Consider the following 21,484-nt stretch of genomic DNA (forward strand, 5'->3'; position numbering starts at 1 on the left):
ATAGACATTATATTGTGTAACTTTTAATTACACACACTAACAATTATTAGCTGAAAGTGGAAGTCTTTTAAGCCCTTTTATTGTATATTAAACATAGTGTAATTACTAATATCAAGGATAATGATGAGATCATCTTTAAGTTATTTGGCAAAATTATTTTTAAAGGAAAGTAGATCTGATGATGGATTCCTCCTGCCTCCACCCTAATCTGTAATTTAATAATGCTGGAACCTAAACTAATTTGTTAAAAACTTTATATTAGTAATATGTAAACTAACTGCAGTTAATTTACATATTACTAAAATAAAGTTTTTAACAAGTTAGTTTCCAGGATTATTAAATTACAGATTAGGGCAGAGGCGGTCAGAAGAAATCACATCTACTTCTGATGGTAGATTCCTCATGGTAGATTTCCTTAACTTTTTTGCAGATTGCTTGTCACATATATTTTTTAATTAATATAATTTTCAGATAGTCCCTATAGTTCTGAAATGTAAGATATTGGTATTTGTATCCAGCACTTTTCTAGGTAATGCTCATTACCGAAATAAGGAGCTTCATTAAATGCTTCTCTAATCAGTCATTTAGAGTGATCAATTAATTAAATGGTGGGGGGGGGGGGGGGTTCCTGACTTTATCCCAAGGCTGGATATTGGGCAAAAGTAGGGTAAATGTGTTGGATTTCAACAGGCCCAAATTTTTTTTTCTTCTCCTGAATGATAAACTGCCTCAAGAGGCGTCTGGCAGCAGCTTAAACCCCTCTACCTATTTGAGAATACATGCTCGCTCTGTAAAGTTGAGCATGCATGTGGGTTGTGGTGAAGGAATTAACATCAGCCAAGCAAGCATTCGAAAGACAACTTTCCAAGAAGACCATTTGGTGGTTTCGCCAAAGAAACTTCCCTAGGCACATATTTATGAATCTTAATGGAAAGCCCTCTCGTTATCCTCCTGTGGATAGACAATAAGTTTGCAAGATGTGGTGGCTGCTTCTTGCAGGTTATCTTGTGCCATATCTCAGAGCTTCAAATCCAGGATTAGTACTCAATATTGATTCAAACCAAAATGTTTGGTCTTCCTGATGGAAATTGACTGAATTGGTCAGATCACACAGGGTAATTTCGTTGTTTGCATGTACGTAGGTTTTCTGACCAGCTCTGGTATGGAAAATTTGCTATTCATTATAAAAGTTTCAATAAAAGTTAATTTCAAACCTTCCCAATGCACATGTTATGGAAGAGTTCAACAAGCAGAAAATGTCAGCTGTAGAGTTGCAAGCAGATATTTGCTTCCACTATTAGAGGGGAGACATTTGGAAGCAAACTCCTGCCATAAACCTGCAATGTCTTGCATGATTTGACATCAGGTGTAAAGGATTGGTCAATAACCTGAAGACGTGACAAGACATCTTAGACAAACTATAAAAAAAAAAAGAAAAGAATGTATTGGGTTGAGAGAATTGCCATCCTCAAAATCAAGCCTTGTAAGCAAGGGACACTTAGGCCATCCTCGCACACACGCACCCGCCGTACCACGGCACAATGGGCAGATGTCGGCGCCAGGGAGAGGAAGTGGGGGTGAGCACCTCTCACCTCCATCATTCTACATAGAGAAACATTGGGCACGTCTGCTGCACCGTACCACTCCATTGCTGTCTATGGGGGATGTATATACGGTGTATATAAATCCCGCATACGGCCGTGTGAATGTAGACTTACCCATAGATCCAATCACTGTGACTGTGGTAATCTTCTATTTTTATCCATGGCCTCCTTCCTTTTTAAAATATACGTTTAAAATTACGCTAATTAGCCAGGTTCACAGGTTTGTTTCAGAAGCCTAATTTTAAAGTTGGCTTTAGAAAAAAGGAAGCCATGAATAACAAATATAAGAAAATAATAGCTCCGTGACACTGATTAAGTTGAAGATGTAGAGCCCACAAGATTGAGCACTCTTGTTTCGATGTAGATGGCACTTTTAAGAATATTTGCCTTAAGACCCGAAGGACTTTTTTTTTTTTTTTTTTTTTCCTTCTGCTTCGAAATACAAGGTCTAATTGATTTGATATCAAAAAAAGAATTTGAGCTAAAATTACATTCCTGTTAAATTCTATGTAGTAATTTTACATAGTTATACATATTTTATTTTTTAATTGGCTTTGAAGAGTTTTTGATAGTTTTCACGAATCTTGCTGGTAGTTGTCAGAGGCTCAGGTAGAATGTTTTGAATCAAAATCTGAATGCAAAACAGTTGGGAGATTTTTTTTTTTTTTAATATTTTTCCTTTGGATCAGATGCTCATCATTTTGCCAAAGCCTTTTGGACCTCAATGAAGTCATGTGGTCTGCTTCAGTGCCTGTCATTTTGGAAATCTATGCTTCCAAAATATCTGGCGTGGTGATGTAAATAATGCCATAAATAATATTCGGGCTAAATGCACACAAATGTAAAAACTGGACATCTGTCAATTCAATAGATAGCTTATATAAAAATCTGCTTCTATGGGCTCATAAACACGGCTATGGTTTCCAGGGCCCTATGTATGCGCTGATTGACTATTCAGTTTGCAAATGATAAAACAAGTCCTATAACTGTACGTATTTGCTCCTCTGCCAGTCTTTTTGTACTATGATTGATTTGTGAGTGGACCTCGCACGCAGATTACACAACACAGGTCCATTGTTTGTGTCCTGAAATTGTGCATGTGCAGGTAGTGTCACTCTTTTAGCTCGGAAATACTAAGCTTTTCTAATGCCTTGTTCTTAGGTGAGGCCCAAGGTACTGAAGCGAGATGAGGAAGTTATTCACTAGAATGTATTATGCAGGTTAAAAAAAATCTTTTAAATTATCTTTATAAAGAAAATTGATATTTAAACAAAGTAGATTGGTAGCATAGTATAAGGTGGGCACATTTGATATCTGGGGGGGGGGGGGTGTAGAAAATCTAAAATGCAGTAAAACAAAACTAAGTGAAACTCTGTATCAGAGACTTGTGCTTTACATAGTTTCCACTTATCCGGAGTTTCACTGTTCTTGCATTTGTAGCCATCCATTATCTTGCTCTTGTTTTGCAGTCCCATCCCCCCATTCTAAATTTGCTTTCTACCTATGTTAAAACCACCGTACTGAACTCATAAACTACTTGATTAATATTTTGCTAAATGTTTCAAGCTGTGTACAATCTCCTTAGCCTTTAAAATACTATAGTATATACTATGTTGGGTGTTCAGGATTGCTTATATACTGTTGGCAAACAAATCTAGCATTGTACATGTCCTCTGTTAACCTCTGTTCTGTTTTATTAAAATCTGTTTATTTAAAAAGTGTTGATTGTAGTTTATTTTGGTTCATACTTAGTTACATGACACACTTTTAATGTTTTGTCATAGTTGGTTTTTGATTATTTTTATTTTTTTGTTATTGTGCAAATGAACTCTAGCGAGTTGTCTCGCCTGTAGTTGTGCTACCACTTTATCTCCTCCTTTACACATCCATATCTTGGGAGTCCTCGTCTCATTGGATATTAAAGGAAACCTACTATCTGCTAGATCCGATGGTAGGTAGTTCTAATAAAGTAGATCCAATGGTAGGTTGCTATATGCTACCCCAATGTGTTTTTGGTTTTTTTTTGTTTGTTTTAAAACTTAATCTAGCAGAACCTAGTAAAAAATTATTTTATTTATGCAAATTTTCTCTGTTACTGGAGTGTGGACTGGGAGCTATGGCTTCTCCACACCCCAATAGTCCATGTCTATTCTTCCTACCAGCCTGTTTACGAACTGCGCAGTAGCTCTGGCTTTGGAGTCGAAGCTGCGCATGCGCTGTGTGCTGAACCTTGGCTGGTAGAAGGGATCAACATAGGCTACTGGGGCATAGCGTGGCTTCTCCATGCCCCAGTAGCCTCTACAGAAAATTGCATAAATAAGCAATTTTACTAGGTTTTGCTGGATTAAAAAGTTTAAAACAAAAATAGGCTGAGGCACTATAAAGCCCCTACAATCGGATCTGCCTTATTTGGGTACAGCTCATCCACTAAAATTTAATATATGCCATTATCAAAAAAATAAGGTGGTAATTTCAGGATCAAAATGTATTGACTACCAGGTGTCAACACAAATGCACACCGCTACAACATTCACACACTGGACTTGAAAACCTAATTCTTGTTTTTGCTGGGGTCACAGCAATTGAACAGACTATTGATCACATAGCTATCACTTATGATTTAATACAAAAATAGAGGGACTATATATAGTCCAAATATTGAACCCCTGATGGATACTCTTTGTATAATGTTCTAAGTACATTGGGAGCTTTCCCATGCAGAAGAAACACAATAAATGAAGAGTCTTCAAAGATAATATTGGACTGAAATCACCGTAGGAAGTGAAGTGGAAAAATAACACAAGGGGCCTACCCTGTATCAAGCATGCATCCAAAAAGTCTTGATGAACAATCTTTTATAAAGCACATCTCCAGTCATTTGGTCGGTGCTACTTTAAAACGCATGAAGCCCGAAAAATTCCCAAGTTTTAGACGTGTTGTGAAAACACTGCAGATCCATCAGGTAAGTTGAAAGCTAGTATCCAACTAGGGTGTCAAATTGTTGTCCTGCAAGATGTCTGGAGGTTATAGACTTTCTGTAGTCATTGGCTAGTGAGCAGAGCACAGTGTAAAGTGCTTGCCAGATGCTTAGCCCCGGCTTATGTTCCGTGAGGGTTGGTCATGTTGACTTTCAACATGCCTGATTCTTCCAGGGCAGTGTTGCTTGTCCCAATGAAATCCTGTTCAGGAGTACATGGACTGCCATCCACGTCACTTTTTAAGAATTTTTTTTTTTCTACTCCCCATATCCTTGCGGAAGATTTGCATTGAACACTTTGATAAGTGTCTGGATTTAAGTTTTTGGACAGTCTTGGGTTTGTACCTGTTCAGTATAACCAATTTATGCCTAACTTTGTCACTAGTGATAACAGCAGTCACATGACTTGCAGAAACTGCGACTTTCCAATGAAGTCCAAGTTATCGTTGGCCGATTCCATGTTCTAAAAAATCCGTGGGCGACTCCCTAATGTCCTTGCCTGAACCTAGACCAGACATAGCATTAAGTGACCCATAATTGTAGGTTGTGCCTTTGTAACAGTCACTATATTATTGCTTTGTGTAATGCACGGTATAGTTATATTATCACCCTTTTTGCCAAGTGTGTTGTCCGTGTCAGCTCCATTATTTCTATAGCACGTAATTCAGGGCAAAGGATTTTGTCAGGAATCCCCTAAAATGTGTTAGAATGGATGTCTCATTGCTAGTAGTCTGGTTATAGTAGTGATCATCCATTGTGGACTGTGCTGTATGTTTGTTCGTTTTTAAAAACTATATTTGCAGCATTCTTGTGGAAGGAGTATCCCTGTGATATTCACTCATCTCTTGGTATTTCGCTAGTATCAATCATTATCCGAAAACTGCATCCAAATCTGCCTTTGGCTTTGAAGGAAAGTGTAGAAATGTAGCAGATTTTTTCCGCACAAAATTCATAGTGATTAAAGATTACATCCATATCACCATTTATAGATCCATAATGACCGAGGAATAAGCATCAAGGCTCTGTCCGGATTTAAAGGGGTTGTCTGGGCTTTAAACAGTCTAAAATCCAATTGTCTCCAGGGCCAGCAAATGGAACAGAAAAGTTATCTGAAGTTATGCAATTAACGCCATTAAGGGGGTTTTCCCACGAAGTTGTGGCCTTTCCACGTGACTAACTTGCTTTGCGGGAAATCCCCTTTTAATTTTACACTATTTAAATATTCAAAATATACAGGCAATAGGGACTGACTTAAAAACTTGGATTCCTTAACTATATCTGAAAAGAAAATTTGACCACTATGGTAGTGGAACCATCATATTAAAATAAATAAATAAATAAAATGTTGCCCCCAAACCCACGTATCTTCAAGCTGCATTTTCTCTCCAGATCTCATTCATGTGATTTGGATGCTCTTCCGGGAATATCTTTTAGGAAACAAATGGATTAGAATTGAGTGTAATGATGCGAATCTTGGACACTTTTTACATACAAATTGACCCTGAGGATCTATGGCTTTTAGAATGGGATGTTGATCCTGATCCAGATATTTGCTGCAGAAAAAGTATCCCGTTACATCTTACATCCGTAGTGTACGGAGTTCATTTTTGGTTTGTTCACGTTTTTTATCAAATTTGTTATCCTCTTGAGTCACTATAACCAACACCACCAATCCTAATGAATAAGAAAGGTATGTTTTATTTAATAAAAAACACTTCTAAACTGCAGCTTGAGACATAAAACTACAAAGTGGCAACTACATATAACTTATTATATACTATACTACATAGCACAGTAAACTCTGCCTGTCCCTCCTTTGCTTGTCTCTGCACCTTCATATTCACCTCCACCTGTGGGGCTTCCAGTTTTGATTCCTTTTATTTTTAATTTTTATATGAATTAAATTTTTTCCTTTTGGTAAATTGGTTGCTCATGATTTGTCTTTTGCTCTAGATTTCTTATAGTTGAATATATTCCCTTTTACCATTGCTACTTCTACATCTAGGCTGGCTGATACAATGCTTTTATGTTTAGGCAGCAAAGGTGGCTTTTAAGAAAAGCTTTTGTCATTTTTCCATTTACTAAATTATAAATTTTTTTTGTTTTCTTTTATTTAGAAACACGGGAAACTAACCAGCTGCACCGGCTGTAAAGCTCAGTGTAGAATTTTCGACATGACTCAGTGCATTGGATCAAATGGGCACATGGAGCCGTACTGCTCAACAACGTGTATGAACATTCACAAAGCGAAATATGCAAAGCCGCCGCCACCACCCCCTCCACCGCCTCCACCACCGGTGCAGACCATCATACCCACTCAGAGTAAGTTTGTGACACTTGTGGTTCTATTTCCACACATGTAGCAATCCCACATGCCATCATGCTCTACCTTGTCAGACCCTTTGTATGCCAAAGCAGGTCAATGGGTATGTGGATGCATCATGGATCCTTGAAGCAATGACATCAGTGTGCACAGAACCTCGCACTGCTGTGATGTCTGTACAGATTGGTCATTGTTACTGGTAAACTGTTTTTACCAGGTCTCATGACTACTTTATTCTCCCCTACAAAATGAATACACTAAGTCGAGTGTCCTTAAGTAGGGGACCGTCTGTACATTACATTTCCCTTAAAAATTTAATCAGTTTAACAAACTGAATAATGCTACGTATAGGCGCTGGGGAGATGTGTAACCATACCTTTTGTGTGTGTGTGTGTAGTAACTAGCAGCAGAACTGTGAACAGGATTTGCAGCTTCTGCAAGTTCTCTAGGTGGTCTTTCAGCCGGAAGTATTTTTATTTGCTCTTCGCAATGAACTGTACCATGGTCCCTCTGCTCTTAGTGACCGCTGTAAGTTTGAGAGGCATGACAACCCAAAGACGGAAGGCAATGGTGTCCAGTATTTTGCATGTGCCAACCATGGTTTTGTGACAAGCTATTATCAATAAAGATGACTTTTCATTTATTTTTTTTCCCCTCCCTTTTTAGATCCGGGAATAATTTGTCATTTTTGTAAAAGAAACTCCTTACCTCAGTATCAAGCCACAATGCCTGATGGAAAGCTGTATAACTTCTGTAGCTCTGGATGTGTCGCTAGGTTTCAGGTTTGTCCATTTTCTTTTTGTGTACAGAAAAATTTTTGTCATCTATGTGTTGTTGTTGAAGCTGTTGTTTTGTTGCATGGAGTTGCAATGTTGATTTGGTGCAATGAGGGTTAAAATAAACTTGAACGTAGTCTATTACATGCTGTTTCAGAGTGCCATCTGCACTTTCACCAGTAGGGGGTGCTGTTATAAGTAAAATGATGAAAAGGAGTCCAGAACAGATGACATCTTTTAAGTGGGATAATATATATATATATTTTTTTTCTGATGTATAAATGGCTTTGCTTTGTTTGTCGTCTGACTGGATAGTAACTAGGTTTACTATATACTGATTTGCATATCAGACAAATGTGTAAACCCTGCCCTGTTAAGTTTTAATGGATGTGTGTGTTTTTTTTTTGCCTGTTTAGACTCTCAGCATGCAGTCTTCTACTAATGGCCAGCACGTCGCCAGTGACATTCAGCTGAAATGCAATTACTGTAAAAACATGTTTTCCAACAAACCAGTAACACTGGATTGGGAGGTAAGACGCCTGTAACTTCTAAAACACTGAAAACTGAGGAATAAGCAATGCAACATCCACACAGTCTTCAAAATTTCTCAGTTCTAGCATTTGCTGATTGTACAGACTTTTTGCCTCCCTCCACTATTTACTTCATTGACTCTTCATAAATACTCCAGTCTCCCAGTGGTGGAGGGCAAATGGAAAGTGTTGTTCCCATTTGCGCATGGACATATAGTTTAATTCACCTGCTATGTACATTTCTTTAATACATTTCTTTAAAAATGTAGCTGTGTTGTCCCTTCGAAATAAGATTGTTGTCTTTTGGATACGACCACCTACACTGGAGTGATTGCAGAAGGAAATAGTTATTGCATATGTCTGGGATTTCCTGCCTGTCCCACACCCGTCCTGTGGTAATGATCACTGAATCAAGGTAGTTGGGCAGGATTCGGTACCACATGTCCATTTATCTGCCCTCTTCAAATTGCCCTTGGTAGAGAATCTCCATGTCATGGGCGTCCTGTGGTTTAGTTTAGCAATCATTGTGGTACTGGTGGTCGACTGGTGCTACATAGAGACATAGAGGCTTCCAGTGAAACCGGTGTTGAGCTTCGTCTGGAATCTCCAGAGTCCTTCCAGGCCTGTAGACCCTTATTGTTTCAGCTAAATGAGGATCAGTGACAGTGTGGCTTGTCATCCAGGTGCATGGGATTCGTGGGGTAAAGAAATTTTAATTGCTTTCAATGTAATTTTGAGCAGATGTAGCTAAATGCTCTCCGCTTATGGGTAAGATCTGCTGAGTAATCAGAATATAATCCTTCCTTCTGGTTGGGGTGGCCAGAGCTCGGGGGTGCCGTGTCGTCACATGTGGGAACCTGAAGTCCGGGAGCGCATGTGTGGCCACTACAAGTGCAGCGGTGGTTGTATCCAAGGACAGCTATTTTGTTTCTTGGGAACAATATTACTACATTTATGGGATATTATCTTAGAATTTTTTAAAAACATGCAGTTGAAATGTATATGGCAGATTAAAGAAAATGTGAATGCCCAGATGGGAAAATCCCTTTTAACAACTAGCCCAATGTGTGACTTTTTTTTTTTTAGTCATAAAGTTGTCAAACCATTTCGGACTCTTAACACTTCATTCATAACCACATACAACACAAAGAAATTAGAGCACTAGAACAAAAACCTACCTTTGGAGGCCAAAATATGAAGAGCATCCTTGCTTCAGGCAGACTCTACAGTTCTACTACTGAAAAGAAAAAAGTAAAGTTCCATTACAGACTTCTGGTATTGAGACCAGTGCAATACAAAAGGCTCCTTCCTGCAGTTCACCAGTAGAACACAGGAGGGCAGCAGTATTCTCGTTTAGTTTTGACAGTTGACAGACACTAGGTGGCGCCAGAACATTTTTCTCATTCTAAATACAGTTTTTGCCGAGGTGCAATGTAACAAACCAAAGAAACAAGGATTCAATGTAATTCCAGTAGATGCAACGATAAACAATTCCCCCAAATTATCACTTAAGAATAAAAAATGTCTTCTAGTATGCATTGAAGGAAATGAGCCAGTTTAAACCTGAGCGGATACACTATAGCATCTCTGCCTACTCAAACGGAAACCCACTAACTTTTATCAATAAACTTTCAGCATCACAACCGTGAAGTAATTTGCCCATTGAGCACCTTTTATCCCCCCCCCCCCCTTATTAGGAATTGTTTTAAGTTATGTGCACTTTCTTGTTCTAGCTTGAAAAAGAGGCAGTGTTTTGGTCTCGAAACGTGTAGCTAAGAATGATCAATGATATGTTTTTATATTCTTATAACTTTTAAAGAAAATCTACCATTTGATTTCATGCAGTATGAAGCAAACATACCTTGAGGCATGTTGCAGGATCATATGTTGTTTAATCACACTGCTGTTTTTCTGAAAAAACTATAAAATTCAGGACCTTGGGAAAGCTGGATACATAATGCACACAGAGCTGGATCACTCATACACAGCAGCTGGGGAATGGTGCAGCAATTGATTATTCTGCCTGGCAGGGAGAACAGTGTTTGCATCAACCTCTGGTGCAGTGCATAACTAATGTGATAGGTAAAGCGCTGAGCCCAGGCACAGAAGCCACGTAGCTTCATTATCATTTTATAATTGATTTTTAAGCAGAACCACTCAGCACAGGGGTTAAATAAGATATGTTCCTGCATCAGTGTAGCTACAGCAGTCTCAAGGTATGTTTTGGTTCATAATGCATACAATCAAATGGTAGATTTCCTTTAAAGAAGAATAAATGACTTGTTTTTAAACAAACACCATCAGGCAACTCTCCACAAGGATTCCCCCCCCCCCAGCAACTGAACATACAAGGGGACACTCAAAAACATTATTTACTATAGGGTTGGGGCACATCTATTTGCATAATGTGGTTGAATCAGAATACACAGCTTTGTTTCACCAGCCTTACATCATAAATTCAATCCAGTTCTGCAGACACAACTTTATTTTACACCAACTGAGCACCTTGTGGTTTTCAAACCAGTTACGCATATTATACAAAATGGGTGGAGCTCAACAATCCAGGGGTGTGGGTATGGATCCAGATCAATGGCCCTGGTAGCAGGCACCTAGCGAACCCTCAAATACAGCCACCCGCTGTCCCACACGTGGTCTCACGCTGACAAGTGCGATCCCAAACTTGCTCTATTACAACATGACCCTTGTTGAACTAACCTAAGTCAAAGAGAAGTCAGCAAGCAGTAAAAGACGTTGTTTACTTCTGTGAATATGGAAACCCTGCCAGGTGGCGAGAGAGGCGAAACAAACATACTTGCCCTGTTCAACTTCCCGATCCCTGAGCTGTCCTGGTACTTCACAGGACCCTCTTCATCCAATGAGTAGCATCCTTGTTCACACACTTCCCTGAGGCCATCTGAGGAGGGCAGGCACAGGTACCATGACTGCAGAGCGATCCGCCAACACACACGGATCAGAAAAAAAAGCAATTACTAGATCACCAATAGTCCTCTAAGTATTCATTTCTGGTTTCATTTTTTTTTTTTTCACTTTTCTGCTGGCTCCCAGGGATTTTCCATATGCTTGGAAGAAACCCCTTTTTACCCGAAAGTTTCCTAATCTCTAAAGGATATAAGATTTTACAGTACTTTTTTAATTGTACTTTTATACATGTCCACATCTTTTGTAAAAAAATGTGGTGCTTTTAATTTCCTTGCAGAAAAAAGTGACCCAGTTCTGCAGCACGATCTGCTGTGAGGATTATAAAAAGCTGCACTGCATTGTTACCTTCTGTGAAAACTGTCAGGAAGAGAAAACCTTGCACGAGACCGTGAAATTCTCTGGCGTCAAGAAACCGTTCTGCAGCGAAGGTTTGTCATGATGTTAATGTGCAAAGTGAATATGAAGTATGTACGGGGATGGGAAGGTGAGAAGTTAACCTATATATATATTGTATATTCTTTTTGCTCACAGGTTGTAAGCTGCTATACAAACAGGACTTTGCAAAGCGGCTTGGACTGAAATGTGTGACCTGTAACTACTGCTTTCAGATGTGCAGAAGAGGAGCAACTAAAGAGTTTGATGGCAAAATCAGAGATTTTTGCACTGAGGACTGCAGCAGAAAGTTTCATGATTGGTATTATAAGGTAACAGGATCTGATCGGTGTATATCGGCTTTTGTGGATTTTCTGTTTTTTTAACATCGGTGCTTGCCTAGGCACCTCCACGTATCCGTATACGGGGGTATCTTTGAACTTACCCACTCCCCCACCCACAAAAAAGAAAAGCTTTATTTCTGTTCAATAAACTTTATTGAAATCAGTAAGTGACAAAATTCAAAGTATTGTCAATGAATCAATATAGGAAAAGCTTTATTTAAAAAAATAAATATTTTGTATATGGAATAAACTCTTCAAGCTAGTAGGGGGAGCCCCACAATATGACTTTGTAAAGTAGCTGTCTTTATAGCAGGTGTTTGATTACAATATTGATTATATTTATATATATTTTATTTTTTATTTTTTTTTTCTATTAACATAAACGCGAAGATGGATAAATTTGAAACCCTAAAGTTACCACCTGATAAGGACCTACTAGTGTATTAGACTGGTTCCCTTTCAGAGCACTGTATGAGTTTCTCACACACCCTTCTTTGATATTTCAGGCAGCGAGATGCGACTGCTGTAGAACTCAAGGGACTCTGAAGGAGAAAATACAGTGGCGAGGCGCGATAAAGAACTTCTGTGACCAGCAGTGCTTACTGCGTTTTTACAGTCAGCAGAATGAGCCCAATATGACTACACAGAAGGGCCCAGAGAACATGCATCTTGGTAAGTATGGTTACTGTTGTATTTACCAGCATATTAATGGGTGCTACTGCAGGATTGATATACAATTTTATTTTATTTTTTTTAAAATTTTTTTACAGAATTGTATGAATGCAGTTGCAACATTTCAGAAGTTATTTGACTATTTTCTTTTTTTTTCTCTCTCAGATATTGGAGTTCAAGCTGCTCGGCCAAGAGCTACAGTGAGTTTTATACAGACAACAGCTGTTACCTTATTTGTATGTGACAACTGCATTTCAGATTTGTACTTTAAAAATACTTTTTTTTTTTTTTAATTTTAGGGCACAAATTCTTCCTGTTCTCCCGTAGCGCCTAAAGACATGAAGAATAAGGCTGTGCTGTGTAAGCCTTTGTCAATGACTAAAGCCACCTACTGTAAACCTCATATGCAGACCAAGTCATGCCAGACAGGTACTGTTAAATGTTGTTTTAAATGTCCTATTTTACACACAAAGTGATTCTTATTTTACTCTAATTATACTATATAGATATGTACAATGGATATGATGTGGATTTCTTGACCTAGAAAACCGTAAAAGGAATTTGAAAGAGGTTTACAATATCCGCCACATGGGAATGTATACATGTTTTTTTAAATTTATTCTTATGGGGTGAAATCTGACAAATATGCACCTAACTTATGTTAATGTGTATATATCTCCTATCTCCTATTAGCCACAGTTATTGCTACCCTGTTTCCCCTAAAATAGGACATCCCCCAAAAATAAGACCTAGTACAATTTTGTTCAATCGTAGAAATTTAAGACCCCCCCCGCCCCCCTGAAAATAAGACCCAGCAGTCGTCATTGCAGCAATCCCCCCCCCCCCACCCCCCACGTCATACATTAGTATTAGGAAATTTTTTAGATGCTGCAATAGGTTGTGACATGGGTGAAGAATTTGCAGAATAAAATCACTGACTGTTGCAGGACAAATGCACTACAAGCAGCTACCTGGACAGGAAGGGGTCATTTTAAGGAAAGTGTTATTGCTAAACATGAGAGATTGGGGCCAATAATTCCAATAGTTCAGAGTTTGGAGAGTTATAAGGATGTTTTAGAAGTCGATTTTTTGTTCACCAATAAATGTAAATTCTTGTTCATGGAAAAATAAAAACATCCCCTGAAAATAAGACCAAGTGCCTGTTAAGGAGCAAAAATTTATATAAGACACTGTCTTATTTTCGGGGAAACCAGGTATTATGCAGTTTTGCCCTTGGCTTTACTGTGTGGACACACTGAACAGCTACACATGTAACCAGCCACCGAGACTCCATGCTTTAGGACTTCAACAATATAAGCAATGGTCGTGACATCTAAATACTTATTTTCAGAGTGTGATTAAGTTGCCATCATTTTTCTCTGCAGATGAAGACCCAAATACAAAGTATGTTCCAGTGCCTATTCCTGTCCCTGTATATGTCCCGCTGCCTATGAATCTCTACAGTCAGAAAGTACCGGCTCCAGCTCCATTGCCTCTTCCAGTAAGTAGTGGCTTTCAAAGTAGTTCAGGTTGCACTTCATAAATGCTAGTGTACACTTTTTATAGGATTTCTACATGTTCTATGTCAGTCTATGTACACATCAAACATTTTGTCTAAAGTTTACAAAATATTTGATGCCACATTTTTTGATTGATGGTCCTTGGTTCAAGCTCATCTGCAATTGTGAAATAAAAAAAAATGCTCTGTATTAGTTAGGATTGAGCACTGGGGTAAAAGTTTAGTTGCAACTCGTGGACTAAAATTTTAAAGCCCCATTGTTCACTAGTGAATTTGGTCTTACAAACTGGCCACAAGCTCTGTTCAGTTCTGTCTAGTGAATCTCACAAGTGCAAAGAAACCAGTTTGTGGGACCAAACGTGTGATCAATAGGCTTTACAGACCTTTAGAGATTAATCACTGCAATAGAAAAGTCCATGATGCATAATATGTGTGTTGCCTTGTGTTCCTCTCAGGTCCCGGTCCCAGTTTTGGTACCAGCTGATCTGGATAAAATAATAGAACTAAAAGCAGAGCTTTTCCCTGAAGATGTTGAATTAAAGGAAGAAGACGATTTAAAGGCCGAGGAAATTGGAGAGGAAGAAACCGATGATTCCATATTACTAATAGAAGATCCTGAAGAGGAGACAAAGGTAAAGGATGAACACAAACTACACTGTGAATTGATCAAGGAAGAAAAGTGGAACAATGTAATCAATGATGAAGATAAACTGGAGGAAGATTCTGTGAAAGAAGTAGTAAAGGAAGAATATATGAAAGAAGAATCCATTAAAGATGGACCTGATAAGGAAGAATCCATTAAAGATGAATCTGATAAGGAAGAATCCATTAAAGATGAATCTGATAAGGAAGAATCCATTAAAGATGAATCTGATAAGGAAGAATCCATTAAAGATGAATCTGATAAAGAGGAATCCATTAAAGAAGAATCTGACAAAGAGGAATCCATTAAAGAAGAATCTGACAAAGAGGAATCCATTAAAGAAGAATCTGATAAGGAAGAATTCATTAAAGAGGAATCTGACAAAGAAGATCTTCTATTGAATGATGGTCCTTTGAAGTCAGTGGAATCTGATCTTCTGGACACAGACATTATTGAAGCGAAGATATTGTCTGACACAGGTAGATTATAACATTTCACCTTTTTGCATATATATATATAGAACTTTTTTATTCAGTCCTTTTAAAAAAATGTTTTTTCCTCAGATCTGGAGGAGGAGGATGGCTTAAATGAAGAGGTTTCTACAAACTGCGCTGCAGAGAGTCCAACAGGCCTGTCAGATTTTCCATATGAGCCAGAGCTTGATCTTGAAATTGACTTTCCAAGGGGTAAGAGGAAACTTGGATTTCATAAGTGTGGCACTTTAAGAAGTGGCAAGCCGCTTGTGCACAGCAAAATGTACTGAATCCACCCATCCATTTCTTTTGACAAGTATCCACTTTTGACTAAGTCCATAATTTTATATAACTATAGGTGTGTGGGTCATTAGTGTTTTTTGTAAGCTTAAAGGGGCTTGACACTTATTTACTAATTCAAGTTTATGTGGAGGCGAGATCGTATGAGTGGCTGACGGAAGGAGCTGTAACATCTTGTGCCCTGCGGATGAGTGGACCGTGCAATCATTAGAGGACATCTGGATACAGTAATGGTTGCACTGCCCCCTCCATCCATCAGAAGCCAATAGGACATAATGCTGAATTCTGTTGTCACAGGGTCATGCGACCAGTGGCTCCCCAAACTTTGTCAGGGTAAGAATTATATGGGTGGTTATTAAACTTGTCTTTTAATGACCAGATATACAAAGCGGAATTTGTTGCATGAACCTTTAGACCCTTTGTTGACTGACCATAACCCCACTCTGCTGAACTGTACTCAGCATGTCCGTACAATCTAGTGGTGTTGTGACTGGTTTAAGTCTTAAAACTTTTAACTACTTTTTTTTTTTTTTTTTTAAATTTTCTACAGCCGCTGAGGAATTTGATACTGAAAACGACTTCTGTTTGCCACCTGTATTTGATGAAGAGTATGAGGATCAGCCCAAGCCTAAACCAATTAAAAAGGTACTTTCAAAACGTTGGTGATTTTTCCTAAAAAAAAAAAAAAAAAAAAGAAAAAAAGATTAATTAGAAATATTTAAAAAAAAAAATTCTGCAACCATTAGAGAGAGATCTGACTCTTGAGGCTGAGCATTTTTCTGTATTGAGTTTGCAATAATTCACTACTATTATCTTATTACAGGGGGCAAAGAGGAAAGCTGTTTGTGACCAGTCATCGAATGAAAACTCTGAGTCTTTGTTTCCACTAAACTATTCCTATGGCGTTAATGCTTGGAAGCGCTGGGTAAAAACTCAAATCTCTACAGATGAGCTCACAGAATGTAAGTGTTTTCTATATTCTCTACTATCCTTTCTTCCTTCTGCAGCCTGAAAATGACTATTTAACAAACTTTTAGTACAAGTAAACCCCAAAAACTTTGTTTGTGTTGTCCTAGCTAATGACGGTCTTCTTCTTCTTCCTTTTTTTTTTTTTTTTTTTTTTTAAATCCTTTTTCAGATAAATCGGTGCGATTAAAAGATGATCTTCTGGCGCTTCCATCAAGTGCACTCAGCTATTGGTTGTCATGTTTTATTAAGGAGGTGCGGAGACCAAGTGGAGATACCTATGCACCGGACAGCATTTACTATTTGTGTCTTGGTATCCAGGAGGTCAGTACTGTAATATTACAAGCTTATAAATCTTAACTGAGCTTCATTTTTAAAGGAAATCAACCACGTAGAAAACATGAAAAAACCTAGAAATACCCACCCCCCCTTCTCCTCTTCATCTTGATCCTGGCGCTAGGCTTGACATCCCGGGATCACCTAGAAAACACACTTACAATTAGCAGCGTGCGGACAAGATGTCTGGTGCTCCGGGCTGCTAAGCTAATTGTGCACGCCCTCGCTACTTTTTTCTCCCATGATGGGAGAGGGGAGATGACGTCACACGAGAGCCATGAATTTATCTTGCTTTCCAATGCTTTCAGCATGGGAGGAGGAGATGCGGGGGCATGCATTATTTGCAGGATTGAGTGCCGGATATCTTGTCCCCACGCTCTATGCTGCTAATTATAAGTGTTTTCTAGCCTGTTACAACTCGCTTCTTTTAGCAGAATGCCAGGACAGCCTTTGCAAAATAGAATTGTATTGCGTGGAGTCTTCGAACTTCACATACAGAATATTGTAGGTCAAAAAATAAAAAATATTGCTTTTAGAATTTTACTTGCATATTAACAAAAAATTCTGAATACGACTTATTTTTTCGTACAATGGACATACATTGGTCATATGACCCAATTTTTGTTCTACTTCCGCTTTATTCTATATAATAAAGTAGTTTTGTTACTCTTGCTCGGTGGACTTGGGGACTCACACGGTTATTTCTCTTAGTTCTTGTCTGCCAGCCGAAAGACGGAAAATATATTTCATGATCAAGAATATGAGGCATTTGGACAAGAGCTCAATAATATACTTAGAAGCTGGCAGCCCAGTATTCTACCAGATGGTAAGCAATGAAGAGAGTATGCCATGCTTTATATTGTGATTTCATAGGCCTTTAGCTGCTGTTACACAAGCTATATGGCACAGTATTCGTCTGGGTAATTGAGGTCCTTGCAATCATTCCCGACTAGAAGTGCATTAAAATGTTATTTGCTACCAGGCTATTGAGTTTTACTTACCAGATGCCCCAAATGTATCCATGGGGATGGTTTCTGTATACTGACCCATATCTAATTTTTTTTTTTTTATATTTACTATATTTATAGGCTTAATATTTTCCCGCGTCGAGGAAAGTTATTTGTGGCAAGCAAATCAGCTTGGAACCCAATCTTCCATGTCCCTGCTCTTTACCCTCTTCTACTTTAATACTAAGTATTTTAATTTGAGGACAGTAGATCAGCACTTACGACTTTCTTTTGGTAACGTCTTAAAGCATTGGAAAAGAAATCCCCTTACGCAAGAGACAAAGGCTTGTCTTCAGTACCAGGGATCTTCATTACTTGAGTGCAACAGTGAAGGTGAGCGGATTGGTGTAAATTAATTGTGTTAATAAAATTCTACATCCGTGTCCTATTCTGAATTTTTTTGTGTCAAACCTATTGTATACGGTAATGCTGATTGTGTGTTGGAGGTTTCTTCCTTATTATAGTAATATTTTGACTTCTTTTTTTTGGAGGGGGACCAAAACCTACTTACCTAGTACATCACATTACATCACAATTTCGATACTTGGCTACTAAATATGTTTGTAGTTTAGAAATCAATTATGAAAGCCATTATTCTACAGAAGAGGGGTAACTTTCTGGTTACAGTAAAAGGGGTCGTTTAACTCCCAGATAAATGCTGCCACTCCGTTTGTTTTATGTAGGGCTGCTGACAATAGTAGAGTACATTGCTTGGCTATTTAAAGGAAACCTACCACTGCTCGCATGATAAAATCATGCGAGCAGACCACCTGGTAGGCTATTTAATACTGATGCCGGCACATACTTTAGTTAGGCACGGCGATCGTTAGTTTAGATAAAAAAATGTTTTACTTACATATGATAATATTCCTCCGGTGCTACCCCTACGTCATCTTCGGAAGGGAGATGCCTTCCGATCTTTAATTATTCACGCCTCCTTCATTGTAGCCGTTTCCTTCGGGTGCCGAGAGCCGTGACGTCACCAAGCTCTCGGCACCTATCGCGCATGCGCAGATACTAACTCTCCGGACAGCGATAGGTACCGAGAGCTTGGTGACGTCACGGCTCTCGGCACCCGAAGGAAACGGCTACAATGAAGGAGGAGTGAATAATTAAAGATCGGAAGGCATCTCCCTTCCGAAGATGACGTAGGGGTAGCACCGGAGGAATATTTTCATATGTAAGTAAAACATTTTTTAATCTAAACTAACGATCGCCGTGCCTAACTAAAGTATGTACCGGCATCAGTATTAAATAGCCTACCAGGTGGTCTGCTCGCATGATTTTATCATGCCAGCAGTGGTAGGTTTCCTTTAAGGCCGTCCCAGTCACACGGGCAGTCACTCCGTTCATTTTTTTGCCTTCAAGAAACCCCCTTTCTAAAGCTATCCCCGATCTTTGGTGGATGCGGGAGAATTTGCTGAAACAAGAATTGTCCCTTTGAAGTTCATGCACCGAATGTTCAGTTAGTTGTCTCTCTTGTAGATAAAGTTGTACCTGGGAAAAGGAAACATGAGGAGGATGATGAGACCATACTGGAACAGATTGAAAACACCGCTGACCCATCACGTTGCCCTGTGAAGATTTTTGATTACTATACGTCTAAAAGGTAATGTTAAAGTATAATGAAGTCATCTTTTGTAGTCCTGGATAATCTCTCTTCCCGAACAACGCCAGATGAAGGCATTTATCCCTAGAGCATATATTGCTCATGCTGGTCCTCCACTTCATAAACATTTTTTACTACTATTGTACTGCTAGCAGTGGAAGACCTTGCAACTGGACATCAGGGATATGGCACTTTTCACCTATCCACTGACGTCTACCCTGGAATACCCCATAATTCCCATCATATCTACAGAGTACACATGAATGTTTTTGCATACAAGGGCATTAATGTGGCCACATCTTCCTGCGCGTATACACTATGACGTGGAGGTTTTGCGTCCGTGTGACGTCATAATGTGTACCTGAGAATGGATGATTGAGCCGCAGAGAGAAGCCAGAAGTAAGCATAGTTGTGGGAATTTCATGAATGGGGCCGGGGGCTCTGCTGTGGACATTTCATTAATTGAGGGGGGGGGGGGGGGGCTTTTCCCTTTTAATGAAAAGGCCTAATGTCCCCTCCTTTCTTTTTTTTCTTTTTTTTTTTTCATTTTGTATCGGGAGGGGCTAAAGAAATGGGAGCAGCTGCAGGAAAGGTGGCATTTTAGACAGTGGGTTACTCGAGATGGCACATTATGTGTTGGGGTTAGATATGTGGTATTCGCAGGTTTTTTATTTTTACCCAAAGTACCATAATAAAGGGGTTACCTGACCAGTAGGTCCCTGGAAAAAAATGTTTTTGGTGCAGCCGGTCTCTGGGCAAAAAACAGTTGGATCGCTTATCTAAAACACCTTTATACGGTCACCCATAGCCTGGTAAAGCTTTATGATGCTGATGACCCCCTTTAATGATAAATATTACTGCTCATGTTCTGAGGTTTTTAGTATGTGTACTGGATTTTTTATATCTGTTTTACCGATGTGTGTGTGTGTTTTGTTTTAATTATTATATTTGCAACTTTTCTTTTTTTGCCCCTCCGCAGCCCACAGAATCTGAGCCAGAGAATGGACGTGTTTTATTTGACTCCTGAAATCCCCTCTCCTGGTTCTTCTCTGTGGTTCACATCGACTCCCCTGGATCGCAACACTTTGGAAAATATGCTAATACGGGTTTTACTAGTAAAGGACATTTATGACAAAAACAGTTACGAGCTGGATGAAGACACGGACTAAAATTTGGCTTTTAAGCGCCGACGAGAGACCTAAAGTCACGTTAGATAGACACAAGCTGCTGGCGTGAAGAAAACGAAGAGTGAAGACATTTCACGTTTACTCCACATGTATTTTATGAGTTTTTGTAGCGGTGTATACCCTGCCTGGGTAGTACCATGTAAATATGTGTGACATTTTGCCATTTTCCTTGTAGTGAATTTTAGGGAACATAAAACACAACACAAACAGCTCATTTTTTTTTTTTTATTATTATTTATTTGAATTAGGGACGTTTGTAACTTTTTACATGAGATCTGAATGAGAATGTGCCATGTGTAATTGCTTTATCTCCATATTGCACACTTCTGCTGTTATAAAGCTTTCTGTAAAAAAAAAAAAGGAAGTTTTTACCCAGTTTCTTAAATTCGCTAGTTAAGTATCGGCTAGAATTAACAAGACTTAGATTATGCCTTCTCAAATTTTAAATTCCTCTGTAAAGTCATAGGAAATGCTTTTATTTTCAGTTTGGGGATAATAGAGAAATCCTATCGGTTTATGTAGAAAAATGAATTCTTGCCTGTACCAAAAATTAGGCAATTTTTTTGAAAATGTCAATATTTGTTTACTGTAACTTAAACATTTTTTTTGTTAATTTTTTTTTTCTTTTTCTCAATTTTATTTTCTCCCGATTAAAATATTACCATGAATTTTCTTTCTCTTTTTTTTTTTTTTGTGATTCATTTATTGCCACGTAAATAAAAATGCTGCCTACATTGGAGTTTTCTCTGGAGATGAATTTAATTGTTATTGCAGTGTTTTTTGTTTTTTTTTTTGTTTTGCTGCTATGTGACTTTCAGGTGAATATCTTCATTTTTTTGCCTTGATGATAAATATAAAATATAAAAAAAAAAAGTGAATTCAAATTCTAGCTTCAAGCGACTACTA

At 38.5% G+C, this 21,484-nt stretch overlaps 1 protein-coding gene across 2 annotated transcripts in view; it reads left to right on the top strand.

Annotated features, from left to right (window-relative positions):
* The window catches only part of ZMYM2 (zinc finger MYM-type containing 2), a 36,271-nt gene extending 15,025 nt beyond the window's left edge, over window positions 1-21,246 (top strand). For both annotated transcript variants that reach the window (XM_072134268.1, XM_072134269.1), the window contains exons 6-23: window positions 6,699-6,903; window positions 7,571-7,686; window positions 8,097-8,210; window positions 11,428-11,578; window positions 11,682-11,854; window positions 12,373-12,538; window positions 12,704-12,738; window positions 12,838-12,967; window positions 13,924-14,039; window positions 14,513-15,179; window positions 15,264-15,386; window positions 16,024-16,118; window positions 16,297-16,435; window positions 16,612-16,763; window positions 17,487-17,601; window positions 17,864-18,115; window positions 19,268-19,391; window positions 20,371-21,246. In XM_072134268.1, the coding sequence (XP_071990369.1) occupies window positions 6,699-6,903; window positions 7,571-7,686; window positions 8,097-8,210; window positions 11,428-11,578; window positions 11,682-11,854; window positions 12,373-12,538; window positions 12,704-12,738; window positions 12,838-12,967; window positions 13,924-14,039; window positions 14,513-15,179; window positions 15,264-15,386; window positions 16,024-16,118; window positions 16,297-16,435; window positions 16,612-16,763; window positions 17,487-17,601; window positions 17,864-18,115; window positions 19,268-19,391; window positions 20,371-20,560 (3,063 nt within the window). In that variant the 3' untranslated portion in view covers window positions 20,561-21,246. The remainder of the gene's footprint in view (window positions 1-6,698; window positions 6,904-7,570; window positions 7,687-8,096; window positions 8,211-11,427; window positions 11,579-11,681; window positions 11,855-12,372; window positions 12,539-12,703; window positions 12,739-12,837; window positions 12,968-13,923; window positions 14,040-14,512; window positions 15,180-15,263; window positions 15,387-16,023; window positions 16,119-16,296; window positions 16,436-16,611; window positions 16,764-17,486; window positions 17,602-17,863; window positions 18,116-19,267; window positions 19,392-20,370) is intronic.
* Window positions 21,247-21,484: the final 238 nt, after the last annotated feature.

This window comes from Engystomops pustulosus, chromosome 2 (genome assembly GCF_040894005.1).
Source record: "Engystomops pustulosus chromosome 2, aEngPut4.maternal, whole genome shotgun sequence".
Taxonomy (NCBI): domain Eukaryota; kingdom Metazoa; phylum Chordata; class Amphibia; order Anura; family Leptodactylidae; genus Engystomops; species Engystomops pustulosus.